Genomic DNA, 14,445 nt, shown 5'->3' on the forward strand with positions numbered 1-14,445 from the left:
ACTGAGCATCTTTTCATGTGTTTCTTGGCCATCTGGATGTTTTCTTTGGAAAAATATTCATGTGTTCTGCCCATTGTTTTCTTTTTTAAAGATTTTATTTATTTATTTGACAGAGATCACAAGTAGGCAGAGGCTGGCAGAGAGAGAGAGAGGGAGGCAGGTGCCCTACTGAGCAGAGAGCCTGATGCGGGGCTCGATCCCAGGACCCTGGGATCATGACCTGAGCCAAAGGCAGAGGCTTTACCCCACTGAGCCACCCAGGCGCCCCAATTCTGCCCATTTTTAATTGGATTATTTTTGGGGTGTTTAGTTTTATAAGTTCTTTATAGATTTTGGATACAAACCCTTTATCAAATATGTCATTTGCAAATGTCTTCTCTCATTCAGTAGATTGACTTTTAGTTTTGTTGATTGTTTCCTTCTTTGCAGAAGCTTTTTATTTTGATGTAGTCCCAGTAGCTTATTTTTGCCTTTATTTCCCTTGCCTGAGGAGACATAGCTAGAAAAATGTCGCTACAGCTGATGTCAGAGAAACTTACTGCCTGTGCTCTCTTCAAGGATTGTTATGGTTTCAGGTCTCACATTTAGGTCTTTAATCTGCTTTAAGTTTATTTTTGCATATGGTGCAAGAAATTGGTCCAGTTTCATTTCTTTTGCATATAGCTGTACAGTTTCTTAACACCATTTGTTGAAGAGACTTTTTCCCATTGTATATTCATTCTTCCTTTGTTGATAATTAACTGACCAAATGTAATTGTGGGTTTATTTCTGGGTTTTCTGTTCTGTTCCACTGACCTATATGTCTCTTTTTATGCAAGTACCATGCTGTTTTAATTACTACCACTTTATAATGTAATTTGAAACTTGGAATTGTGATACCTCCAGTAATGTTTTTTCTTTTTCAAGATTGCTTTGGCTCTCCAAGGTCTTTTGTGGTTCCATGTAAACTTTAGAATTGTCTGTTCTAGCTCTGGGAAAATTGCTATTGATTTTTTTTTCAAAGATTTTATTTATTTATTTGACAGAGGTCACAAGTAGGCAGAGAGGCAGGCAGAGAGAGAGGAGGAAGCAGGCTCCTTGATGAGCAGAGAGCCTGAGGTGGGGCTTGATCCCAGGATCCTGGGATCATGACCTGGGCCAAAGACAGCGGCTTTAACCCACTGAGCCCCCCACGCACCCCAATGCTATTGATATTTTGATAGGGGTTGCACTAAATGTGTATATTGCTTTGAGTAGTGTATAAATTTTTTAATATATTTTGTGTTAATTTTTTTAGGTTTATTTATTTATGTAATCTCTACACCCAACGTGGAACTTACCCTCCCCCAACATCAAGAATTGCACATTCTTTTGACTGAGCCAGCCAGGCAACCCATCAGTTTTTCTTCTTTCAGCCATAAGTATGGAGGGTCTTTCCATTTCTTTGTGTTATCTTGAATTTCTTTTGTCAGTGTTTTATAGTTTTTAGAGTACAAGTCTTTTACCTCTTTGGTTAAGTTTATTCCTAGGTATTTTATTTTTTTGGTGCAACTGTAAATGAGATTGTTTTCTTAATTTCACTTCCAAATTCATCTATGAGGCCAGTATCAGCCTGGTACCAAGCCAGATAAAGACACCATAAAAAAAGAGAACTATAGGTCAGTATCTCTCATGAATGTAGATATGAAGATCTTCACAAAATACTAGCAAACTGATTCCAACAGTACATTGAAAAGGAGGAGGGAAATATAAAGTATGTCCATAAGATACATATACTGACATATTTAACAAAGGCATAATGAGCACAACAGAAAGTTGCAAGTGATTATCACTATAGTATATAGCATAGAGTATATAGTATGTAGAATCCTAATTAATAAGACTTGCTTTATTGCTTCTCATTATAATACTGGTCTGGTTTGTTTTTTACTGATGATTAAGAGATTCTTTAAACTGTGTTATAATGTGTTTTTACCTTTTCACATATATTATTTTTATGTTATTGTCTTCAGGCTAACTTAACCACTTGTTTTTTCACTCATGGTGCTTAATAATACCCTTTGTCTTAAAGGTTTTGTTATTTGCATGCTGTATATTTTTGACACATAGCAGATGTCTAGAAAATGAAGAGAATAATTTTTAGATTCACTAGCTATTTCAATAAGTTTCCTGGTCATATGAGAAGCTTATATCCTCCTGGAAGTCTTAAGTAATTAACTTTGGGTTTTTTTTTTTTGTTTTTTTTTTTTTTTTTTTTTTTAAAGATTTTATTTATTTATTTGACAGAGAGAGATCACAAGTAGGCAGAGAGGCAGGCAGAGAGAGAGAGAGAGGGAAGCAGGCTCTCTGCTGAGCAGGGAGCCCGATGCGGGACTCGATCCCAGGACCCTGAGATCATGACCTGAGCCGAAGGCAGCGGCTTAACCCACTGAGCCACCCAGGCGCCCTGTTTTTTGTTTTTTTTAAAGATTTTATTTATTTATTTGACAGACAGAGATCACAAGTAGGCAGAGAGGCAGGCAGAGAGAGAGAGAAGAGGAAGCAGGCTCCCTGCAGAGCAGAAAGCCTGACGTGGGGCTCGATCCCAGAACCCTGGGATCATGACCTGAGCTGAAGGCAGAGGCTTTAACCCACTGAGCCACCCAGGCACCCCTTAACTTTGTGTTTTGATTTTAAGCATTTTCAGAAGTTATCAATCAAAATATATTACTATTTTTTAATATTAGCTGCATTTTACTAACTATTTTTTTTTTTTGCATTTTACTAAATTTGTAATAGGATCATAGAACTCAATGGTGGACAGCCACCTCTTACTTATAAAAGATTCCAGACTCTTATCAGCAAAATGGAACCACTAGAGATGCCAGTAGAGACAATTACTTCTGAAGTGATAGAAAAGTGTACAACTCCTCTGTCTGATGACCATGATGAGAAATATGGAGTCCCTTCACTAGAAGAACTAGGTAGGTGTAAATGAAGCTTGAGAATCAATAAACCACTGAGAAAATCTCACTTCTGATTTGATATGTAAAGTATTTTGCATTAAGAGGGAAACAAAGGAGAAAAAAATCTTAATCTCTTATACTAAGAAGTAATAAATCTATATATTATGTGTTCTATAAATGTGATGTATCTGTTAATAACCTTAAGATGTTTGTCCTAAAGAACAGAGACCATATTATGTCCTTATATGTGAAGACCTATCTAGGGCCATAAGTTCATATTTATGCTACTGTCATAATTTTTCTGTGAAGTAGTTTTACCAATTATTGTGGTTCATAAAAAATTATTTTAGTTCCAGAAGAATATCTTTTTCTTTTTTCTGTTTGTTTGTTTTTTTAGGTTTTGATACAGATGGCTTGCCCTCTGCAGTATGGCCAGGCGGAGAAACTGAAGCACTTACACGTTTGGAAAGGCATTTGGAAAGAAAAGTATGATAATAGAGATCATGCTTGTATTTCCAAACTGACAATTAAAAAATAATTTCACTCTTTTTAAAAACAAAAAATAGACTATTGAAAAGAAGAATTGAGAGAAATAGTTAAAATAAAATAACATACACCTAATTGTTTGAAGATTAATAACCACCTCCTCATTTAAATATTTTTTTCTTTCTCCACTGTTTCCTCTTTAGCTACTACCAATGCCACCTCTTCTATTCTTCCTATGTAAGCTGGTATCTGATGACTGTATCTTTGAAGCTAAGATAAAGTTCTTCTATTTTACCTGGAGCTCAGTGTCAGGAAGACAGGTCAAAAGTGCTTTTAGCTTGGGGTTAGGAATTTGAGGTTAATTTATTTCATATAAGTATGTGTTACCCAAGGATGGCTGAAACAAAAGAAAGCTCACTTTTATTCTGTTGTGTTTCTTATTAAAACATGTCTGTGACTGGGGTAATAAAATTTTATTCCCCAAGAACTATGTAACTTTAAAAAAACAGGTCAGTTTTAAACACTCTTTTTAAATGGAAAAGCCAGTTAACTAGCATAATTCTCTTTGTGTTTTCAGGCTTGGGTGGCAAACTTTGAAAGACCTCGAATGAATGCAAATTCCCTGCTTGCTAGCCCTACTGGACTCAGTCCTTATCTCCGATTTGGTTGTTTGTCATGTCGACTGTTTTACTTCAAACTAACAGATCTATACAAAAAGGTATTACCTAAAACTGAAGCTTATTTTTCAAAATACTTCTTTAAAAATTGGTGTTACTACTTCTTTGCTTTTTAACTTTAGGTAAAGAAGAACAGTTCCCCTCCACTGTCCCTTTATGGGCAACTGTTATGGCGTGAATTTTTCTATACAGCAGCAACAAATAACCCACGCTTTGATAAAATGGAAGGAAATCCCATCTGTGTTCAGATTCCTTGGGATAAAAATCCTGAGGCTTTAGCAAAATGGGCGGAAGGCCGGACAGGTTTTCCATGGATTGATGCCATCATGACACAGCTTCGTCAGGAGGGTTGGATTCACCATTTAGCCAGACATGCAGTGGCTTGCTTCCTGACCCGAGGTGACCTGTGGATTAGTTGGGAAGAAGGAATGAAGGTGAGTATTCTTCTAACTAATGTAGCACAGTCTTATTTTGAGTCTATACCTTACTAAAACAATTCCTAGAAGTTGTCTGTTACTTAGATTCATTTATAGTCTAATTTTTTCCAGCAGGTAAAGAATTTAATTCCCTAATACAGGCACACTGTTGGAGAGCAGAAATGGTGTAATCAGACAGGAGAAATGGTGATAACTGGTTTGATTAACCTCAAGTCATTTCAGAGACTGAACCAGCCTAGCCATCAAGGGAACTATAAAATGTAACACTCTGGACTCATTGGATTACATATTTATAGGTGATCATTTCTGTTACAAAAGAGGATTTACCCAAGAATTCTTAGAAATAGTGAATTTACATTATAAAATTTAAAATATCACTTCAATATCATAACTTTTTAATGATTTGTTTTGTAAAGTGAAGCATAGTATTATTTTGAGACATCATCTTGTGGTTATATATAACAGGACTTGTTTTATCTATCTGCCTATATCATAGATGTCCCCTATCCAAGGACCATTTCTGATCCTTTTTTTTTCTTTTGTGTCTCTGGTATTTCCTAATACAAAGTTTTACGTGAAGTAAATGTCTAGTACAGACTTAATGAATTTATAAAAAGGCGTTTAAAGTCTAATTCCCTTTTGGTCAAGGAATTCCAAATTTAAACTCTATAATGCTAGTGCTTTTTTTTTTATCTTTTGCTTTTTCGCTAGTGCATTTTAAGTCATTTTTATTTGGGTGCTCCCTATATGTAGGGGAGTGCACCAAGCTTCTCAGTTTTTGTTAGTGATTTATTTGATAACATATTTGCTTTCTTGAAAATGTTTACTGCTTTTTTTCTTCCATTTTTTAATTGAATCAGTGACTTGACTGATTATTTTACCCTCCCCCATAACACTGCAAAGAGTAGAAAGAAAAATTCACTTATATTACTGATATTTTTCTTTCCCTGAAATAACTCATTATAGAACAGAATATTAACAAGTTTTACAGTTCTGTGCTAGATTTTCTTTGTCTTGACTTTTGATCTACAGAGACCTGGAAAATGCTTGCTTTGAGAATTATATGTGTACAAACTAATTGGTTACTGTTACTTCTGAAGGTATTTGAAGAATTATTGCTTGATGCAGATTGGAGCATAAATGCTGGAAGTTGGATGTGGCTGTCTTGTAGTTCCTTTTTCCAACAGTTTTTTCACTGCTATTGCCCTGTTGGTTTTGGTAGGAGAACAGATCCCAATGGAGACTATATCAGGTAAATCAAGGGTGATTATTATTCAGTTCGGAATAACTAATCCAGGAAGAGCTTTTCATGTTTAAGCAACACTTAAGGTGTTCCCTACTCATGATGGGCAGCAGAGATGAGGAGATGGGTAAATAAATCATTAGATGGTTTTGACTTGATTTTGGTCATTCATAGCTAATAATTAGTTTTTTATAATTTGCTTGTAGTTCATTTTATTTATAATTTTTCTTCCTTCTCCCAAAAGACGTTATTTGCCTGTCCTAAGAGGTTTCCCTGCAAAATACATCTATGATCCCTGGAATGCACCAGAAGGTATCCAAAAGGTAGCCAAATGTTTGATAGGAGTTAATTATCCTAAACCAATGGTAAATCATGCTGAGGCAAGCCGTTTAAATATTGAAAGGATGAAGCAGATCTATCAGCAGCTTTCACGATATAGAGGACTAGGTATGTTAGTAACTTTGGTTTGTTTCTTCGGAGGTGTTTATGTATCTATCCTTGAGTTTGATCTTGGCCATAATTTAATAGGAAATTTTTTCCCTTTAGGTCTTCTTGCATCAGTGCCTTCTAATCCTAATGGGAATGGAGGCCTCTTGGGGTATTCTCCTGGAGAAAATATTCCAGGTTGTAGCAGCAGTGGAAGTAAGTGAAAAGGAAATTTCTATACTTTGCAACATAAAGAGATTAATAATCAAATATATTTTTTATTAAATCTCACTATAATATTTTTCTCCATACATGTACACACACACACACACACACACACACACACACACACACACACACCCCTGTCATTCCATTAGTGACATTTTGGAGATGGAAACCATCATTACATGTAGTAGAATTTAGCTCAAGGTAAAGATCTTACAAACTGAATGAGGAGGACAGGTTTTTTTTTAGATCTTGTTTTTTTGACAGAGATCACAGGTAGGCAGAGAGACAGGCGGTGGGGATGGGGCAGGCTTCTTGCTGAGCAGAAAGTCCGATGTGGGGCTTGATCCCAAGACCCCAGGGTGATGACCCCAGCCGAAGGCAGAAGCTTTAACCCACTGAGCCACCCAGGCACCCCGAGGAGGACAATTTTAAGGGTAGAATGAAATTCAGATATCCCTTCTGAAGGCTCTTTTTTTTTTTTTTTTTTTTTTTACTTTTTTACTTTTATGTATAAGGTAAATAGTTAAGGTTTAGTGGTCCTATGAATATGGCCAAAAGGTTTATCATACACATGCATTGGGCCTTTAGCTTTCTGCACATGAGTTTTTCCTTCCAGTCTTATTTGTAGTGGTTTTCCACATGATATATACTTAGTTGCCACATATATTCTTAATGTGTGATATTAATAATGTCAAGGAGCCAGTATTAGAAATTTGAATCATTGTATCAGTTTTTAAGGGTTCTAACCAAAAATAGCATGAGGCTAATTAATTTGATTCATTAATTAATTAAATGCCTCAAGGCATTAGAGGAATGCTTTTTTTTTCCCCCCAAAAAAGTCACATGTTTAAAGTTGATATTAAGAACAAACCCTTTAAAAAATTGAGCCTTTCTGATTCAGAAATACTCTGTACCCTTTTGAGAGCATATACTTTTTTTTCTTTAACAATTAGATTAAGGAGAAAGGAGCAAAGCACTCACATTTTGACTATCTACTTTATGCCCAATACAAGGGGATTTTTGCCACATTCTGAAGTATATCCTTTTATGCCCTCTACTTACCCTGTTTGTAGACTTTCATAGTGTCTCACAAGGTATATCAAAGGGCAAGATTATTTATAATTTGTACATAGATGACTTGAAGTATTTCTGTTCTTATAATAAAGCAAACCATAATCTATTTATGATAGTAATACATTTTATTTTTTATTTTTTTCTATTAAAAATACCTGTTCAGCATTATTAGTCAGTAGGGAAATGCAAGTCAAAACCACTCAGAGACTTCCCACTTAGGGTAACCAACTGTCAGTGATTACCTGGAATTGAGGGGTTTCCTGAGACATGAGACTTGCAGTGCTAACACTTGAAAAATCCCTATCAAACTGGGATGACTTATTTACCCTGTACCCACTCGAGTGCCTAAAAAATGACAGACAATAACAAGAGTTGTGGAGGATGTGAAGAGCCTGGAACCCTCATATGTTGTGAGTGGTGGTCTGTAAAATGGTACAGCCACTTTGGGAAACAGGTTGGCAGTTTCTTAAAAGCTTATAAACTTAACATAAAACCCAGAAATTCCATTCCTAAATATCTGTCCAAAAGAAATGAAAACATATCTACACAAAGACAAGAATCATAAGAATGTTTATGATGGCTTTATTTATAATAGTCAAAATGTGGTACATCCATGCAATGGAATACTAATCCGTAAGAAGGAATAAAATGCTGGTGCTTGCTGCAACATGGATAGACCTCAAAAATACTATGTTAAGTTACAGAATCCAGACATAAAAGACCACATATTGCACAATTCCATTTGTATGAATTACTCAGAAAAGGCATGTCTTTAAAATAAAGTAAGTTAATGGTTACCTTAGGTTTAGGGTAGGAATGAGAATGAATGCAAATGGGCATGAAAGTGTTCTAAATCTGGATTGTGCTGATGATGACACAACTCTGTAAATTTACTAAAAATTATTGAACTGTATACTTAAAACAGCTGAATTTTATGTTATGTAATTGTACCTCAAAACTGCTTAAAAAAAAAAACTATTCACCATATACAGTTTAGGAAATTCAGAAAAATAGAAAAGAAGAAAAATAAAAATCACCCACAATTCCATCCAGCAGAGATAGTCACTATTAAAATTTCAGCATATTTCCTTTGAACATCTTTTCTATGCAGTTTTCTCCCCACAGTACTTTAAGTTAGAATTTTTTAAAGTTTTTTTTTTTTTTTTTTGACAGCATGCATAAGCAGGGGGAGGGGTAGAGGGAGAAGCATCTCCCACTGAGCAGGGAGCCCTAACTGGAGCTCCATCCCAGGACTCTGAGATCATGACCCGAGCCAAAGGCAGACACTTAACCAACCTAGGTACCCAGGCACCCCTAAGTTAGAATTTTATGAGTGAAAAACCCTTTTGGTGCTGTTGGCAGTATAACATAAGAAGAGTCTGTTCATATAAACTTTTGCCCTTAGAAAAATGTGGGATTTTTTAAAACAAGAAATATGGGGTGTTTTTTTTTTTTTTTAAAGTTTTCATTCTAAGACTCCTATCTCATATAATCTTGGCATTTGAAATTTAACTACTGTAGTGTCCCTAAAGACATGATGAATATGGGATTTCTGATTTTTCTAAGCAGCTAAGCTAGTCATTAGCCAATTGATTTGGCAAAGCTCTTTTCTCTGCTCATTGTCTCTTTTACTGTTATTCTTGTGAAAATATAATTTACTGCATATTTTAAAAGATTTTTTTCTTTGACAGAGAGCACAGTAGGGGGAGCAGCAGGCAGAGGAAGAGGGAGAAGCAGGCTTGCAGAGCAGAGAGTCCAATGCGGGGCTCCATCCCAGGACCCTGAGATCATGACCTGAGCTGAAGGCAGACACTTAACAACTGAGCCACCCAGGCGCCCCAGTTTACTGCATTTTTATGGGGAAGTTATAGGCAGTTGAGATATTCATGAATTTAGGGCACAGGAAGATTTTAGGTGCCTGCTTATCATTTAACTCTCTAAAGGAATAAGATGCTATCTTAAGGAAATTCTGTATGTATTTATTGAGCTTATTAATCCCTCCCCCATCTTCAAAAGTAATCATTCTCCTGATTTCTAATTCTATTTTTTCCCATTTTTGAACTTTATAAAAATATTATAGTTTGTGCTCTTTTCTGTGTCTGGCTGCTTTCACTCAGTATTTTTTTGTTTATGAGATTATTCTCATTTATCTTAGAACAGGAAGAGGAATAAAATTGATGGAGTTGAGAAAATGAGGTGACTAGTCTGTTATTTAGAGCCTACCTCTGTGACTCTTCCAATAAAATTGACTTTTCCTTCCTCAGTGTCCTCACTGTATGCTATAACAACTTCCATCCCAGGACCATTATATTACTTATTTGTACTTAGTGATTTTATGTATCTGTCACCTTCTACTTGGATTGTGAGCCCCTTGAAGATAAGACCTCATGTTTTTATAATATTTCTATCCCTAGTACCTAGTATAATCTCTAGCATAAAGGAGCACTCAACAATTTAGCACTCAACTAAATACAGTAATTGAAAATGTATTTTTTGAAGTTTCCCTTTTTTGTTTGTTTCCTTTTTTTAAAAAAATTTATTTTAGAGAGAGAGTGTGTGCATGAGTAGGGGGAAGGACAGAGGGAGATGAGAATCCCAGGAAGACTCCCTGCTGAGTGGGGAGCCTGATGCAGGACTAGGTCCTAAGATCATGAACCGAACTGAAACCAAGAGTCCAATACTCAACCAGCAGAACCACCTAGGTGCCCCTATTGAAGTTTTCTTGATTGCAAAATATATGTAACATAAAACTTAGCATTTAACCGTTTTAAATGTACAATTCAGTGGAATTAAGTACATTCACATTGTTGGGTGAAGTTTTAAATAATCTTGTGCAATAATGGAAGACAACAATTATCACTATTAGGGGACACTCTGCTGATGGTGAAACCAGGAGTAACACCATTCAGTGGTGAATGTGCTGTAGTCCAGAATCAGACCTTCAACAAGTCCAAGAACAGAGTGTTTTTAGTATAATTAGTATAATTTAGTATAATTAGAGGTTTAAAAGTGAGTTAAGCATCCGCCTCTTGATTTTGGCTCAGGTCATGATCTCAGGGTCATGAGACTGAGCCCTGCATCAGGCGCCAACTGGTTGTGGAGCCTACTTAGGATTCTCTCTCTTCCTCTGCACCATCACCAAATACAAACATACACACACCCACACACAAACACATGTACACACATACACACCATCCATGTGATATAAAATAGCAGGGATGTGTGGGTGGCTCAGGCAGTTAAGCATATGCCTTTGGCTCAGGTCATGATCCCAGGGTCCTAAGATTGAGTCTTGCATAGGGCTCCTTGCTGCTCTCCCTACTTATGCTCTCTCCCTCTCTCTCTCTCTCTTTCTCTGACAAATAAATAAAATGTTTAAAATATATATATCAACAGGGAGCACTAGTTTATTATTTATTATTTATTATCTATCACTTTCCAGTGATAGAAGCCCTCATCCCTCATCAGGGCATTCACTTTCCCAATTCTGAGTATCTAAAAAGCTGAATTCTTTATCCAGAGGAACTTGATGAGCATGAAATTACAATAAAAAAATAAGTAGATTGTCTTAGACCATAAGGCGACTTCTGTGTAGGGGCACAAATGTTCACATTTGTCCATTATCTGGACATACTGACAGTATCTGGACATATTGTTTCTCTAGAACCTACTTTCTGTGCCAACCCCCTCTCCTATAACATTGTTTCTTTTTGCAAGGATTAATGTAATTGCTTAGGCTAGGTAACTGCCACATTGTGTTTCCTCCTCTTTGTGTGATTTGAATTGTTTAATTCTCATCTGGAAGGCCCTTATTCACTTATCTCCAAGGACATATATTTTGGACAGGCACTGAGGGAAGAATGTGGAATAAAGGGACAAGAGGTAAAGGAGGATGTATATTTCACTGTTGCTCTATATTTTGCTTCCATGGTCAAGTGTCTAATTGTTATTCAGTAAAGAAATGTTTTTTAGAAAATGATTATCAGTGATTTTGCCTTTGAACCAAAAGTCAACATTTATATGACCCTAAGTTTAAATTTCCTGATTTGGACTTGTGACTTTGTTCTTATGAAGGATTGAGGTTTAGTCCTAAAAAGCATAAATGACCTTAATACAATTACTAAAAACTAGATTTGTAGTCTTAATACATAAGATTTGGGGTTGAAGTAATTTTACTGTGTTTTAAATACTAACAGGTTGCTCTCAAGGGAGTGGTATTTTACATTACGCTCATGGAGAAAATCAACAAGCTCACCTATTAAAGCAAGGTAAGAATGAAGCATTTGAGCATTCTGTTCTTTTCACCTTCCTATCTTAAACATAATTGTTTTGTAAATATGTAGGAAGAAGCCCCATGAGCACTGGTCTCAGTAGTGGGAAACGTCCTAGTGAGGAAGAGGACACGCAGACTATCGGTTCTAAGGTCCAGCGACAGAGCACTAATTAGGTAAATACTTTGGACCTTTATTTCTTGCTTTAGTGTAGTGTGTAATCAATATAAATAAGACAATTTCTGAAATGGAGCTTATCACATTTTTCAAACTAGAGAAACTGAGCCTTAAATTTTTCAGTGATTACTATAAAATTAGTTAATTCTTAGACAAGAGAAGTGCATCTCTACTGGAAAAATTGCAGCACTTAGTTTTAAGATCATCCTAATTGATGATACTTAAATTTGAAAAAGTAATGATGTTGTGCTCAAGTTTTTTCTCAGAAAAAGACATCTTTTTAATTCCTTACTGTACGACCTTGAGTCTAAAACAATTAAAGTGACTTTTTATTTTAGTGGTATTATTAATCCCTTTATGAACTTTTCCCCAAATCTTTTCCTCTTAAATGTTTATAACTTTCTTTTATCTGTTCTGATACTTCTGGAATCTAAATTCTTTCCAGTTCTGGAATAGTTTGATTTTTTAAATATTGTCCTTTTTAGAGGTATCAAAAGGCCATGGCTATATTCAGTTGAATTGGATGTGGGATACTATTTTTTGATTTAAGTTTATTTGAAGAGTATCTATAATAGTACATTTACCAGGTTTTAAGGATGTTTAACAGTTATCTTAAACTGTTGGCATTTTTTAAATTACTGCTAACTATATTTATCATGTTAACCATTGATTAACATACAGAATTGTTGAATCAGTATGATGTACACCAGAAACTTAATATAATATTGTCTGTCAGTTATACTTCAGTAATAATATATATATGAACAGCAATAATAAAAAGTAAAATAAAAAATATAAAAAGTTTTTAAAAATTGCTTTAGTTTTTAGCACCAGCCCTAATTAGACTGTACATTGCTTGAAAATAAGATCAGTAAGCACTCATCAAATTTTTATCATTTAATTCCTTGCAATCCAACTTTACCCCATTTTTTCCCCCCTTAAATCACAGAAAACATTCAGGAAGAATACTGTTGCAGCTGAAATTGGTGGGGAGTTCACTACTTTTTTCAGTTAAATTATTTTAAAATGTTCTTCATTGATGGAAAGCAGTTACATTTTGAAATGCATTGTTTCTAATGACATTTCTGTAGTTTTAAACTTTTTAATGAACTTCATGTAGGAGAAATGGTAATTTGTATATAAAGAACTTGGTAATAATTTTGCTTAATGTAAATATAAATAGTCACAATATAGACCCATCAATATATTTTTGATAATTTTTCATGTATGGTAAAGGTTAAAGTGGCAAACTGATATTCTGATATACAAACTGAAGTTTTGAGAGTCAATGTGGGAAAATAGGAGGTTTTTAGACTTTCTTAAAAGACTTTGTTAAAATTTTAGGACAAAATTTTCTTGACATCATTGTTTGATCTAACTTTACACTCTTTGATAATGTTTTAGAAAATGTGCACAATCAAAATTGGTAGTTATAACCTCTGTTAACACAGACAATATATGTTTTAAATCTTCATGTATGCCTGTTTTGACCCAAATCTGTGGAAGTATCATGTGTTAAGTTCTCCTTGTCTCCTTTTGTTCATTTATAGCTAAGTGACCTTGTTATTAAAGTATATGCATATATGGAATCTTGTGTCCTTGGTGGTGGTTGTTTTTTCTTTTCTTTTTAAGTTTTTGTTTTAGGTAAGGGGGAGAGCATTGTTATATGAGATGTGATTACAAATCAGAAACAGTCTGTAAACCACATGTAACCATTCTGAATTAAGGATCAGGTTCCACTTACTTTAGTAATGCAGTATTTTTCACAATTATTCCAAATAAGATTACCAACTTCCAAATGCTTTATACTTTTTATAATACCTATCTATCTGCAAGAAAGATACAAAACCAAAATGGTTATTTGAGGTAATGGGGCTTATAACTATGAGTTAGTCACTATAATTAATAATGTGGGCTCTGGAGTCAAAGACCTGGCTCTGCCACTCATTTGGGATCTTGGACAAGTTATTAACCTTATAGGGGTAAGAGTAGTATCTGCTTCATACTACATATGAAATCCTCATAACAGTGCCTGGCATGTGGCAGTGAGTAGATAAATGTTAGCTGCAAGGCTGCTGTGCTTTATAGATCCCTGGATCGTGCAGTGCATAGTCTGCCTAACTGTATGCTACAGCTGCGGTTAGCTGTTGTTATTCTCATTACTATTATTATCCCATTCCTGTCTCTTGTAGGCTAGTTTTTTCCTTTTGGAATTATAACCAGTGTTATTTTTTTTTTCTTTTTCCCAGTCTTTAGTTGTGATAGATGTTCAGGGTGATAATTATATTTAAAAGTAACTTAAGAATAATTTGAGTCTAAAATCCAAAAACAGTAACATATTTTTATATGATACACATTTTTAAAAGCAACTTGAATAATGAATTAACAGAGTGATAAGTTCCATTACTTAGAAAAGAAAAAAAATATGCATTATCTCTCTTCTTTTGCCACTGTTAATAAGGAGTGATATCTTAACTGTTTTTCATGATGCTTGTATTTACC

At 35.0% G+C, this 14,445-nt stretch overlaps 1 protein-coding gene across 1 annotated transcript in view; it reads left to right on the plus strand.

Annotated features, from left to right (window-relative positions):
* Nucleotides 1-13,537, plus strand: part of CRY1 (cryptochrome circadian regulator 1) — an 83,181-nt gene extending 69,644 nt beyond the window's left edge. Inside the window, exons 4-13 of the mRNA XM_032346488.1 lie at nucleotides 2,758-2,942; nucleotides 3,322-3,410; nucleotides 3,988-4,128; nucleotides 4,210-4,521; nucleotides 5,625-5,776; nucleotides 6,012-6,214; nucleotides 6,314-6,409; nucleotides 11,692-11,763; nucleotides 11,839-11,942; nucleotides 12,893-13,537. Coding sequence (XP_032202379.1) covers nucleotides 2,758-2,942; nucleotides 3,322-3,410; nucleotides 3,988-4,128; nucleotides 4,210-4,521; nucleotides 5,625-5,776; nucleotides 6,012-6,214; nucleotides 6,314-6,409; nucleotides 11,692-11,763; nucleotides 11,839-11,942 — 1,354 coding nt within the window. The 3' untranslated portion in view covers nucleotides 12,893-13,537. The remainder of the gene's footprint in view (nucleotides 1-2,757; nucleotides 2,943-3,321; nucleotides 3,411-3,987; nucleotides 4,129-4,209; nucleotides 4,522-5,624; nucleotides 5,777-6,011; nucleotides 6,215-6,313; nucleotides 6,410-11,691; nucleotides 11,764-11,838; nucleotides 11,943-12,892) is intronic.
* Nucleotides 13,538-14,445: the final 908 nt, after the last annotated feature.

The sequence above is a fragment of the Mustela erminea genome, chromosome 6, assembly GCF_009829155.1.
Source record: "Mustela erminea isolate mMusErm1 chromosome 6, mMusErm1.Pri, whole genome shotgun sequence".
Classification (NCBI taxonomy): domain Eukaryota; kingdom Metazoa; phylum Chordata; class Mammalia; order Carnivora; family Mustelidae; genus Mustela; species Mustela erminea.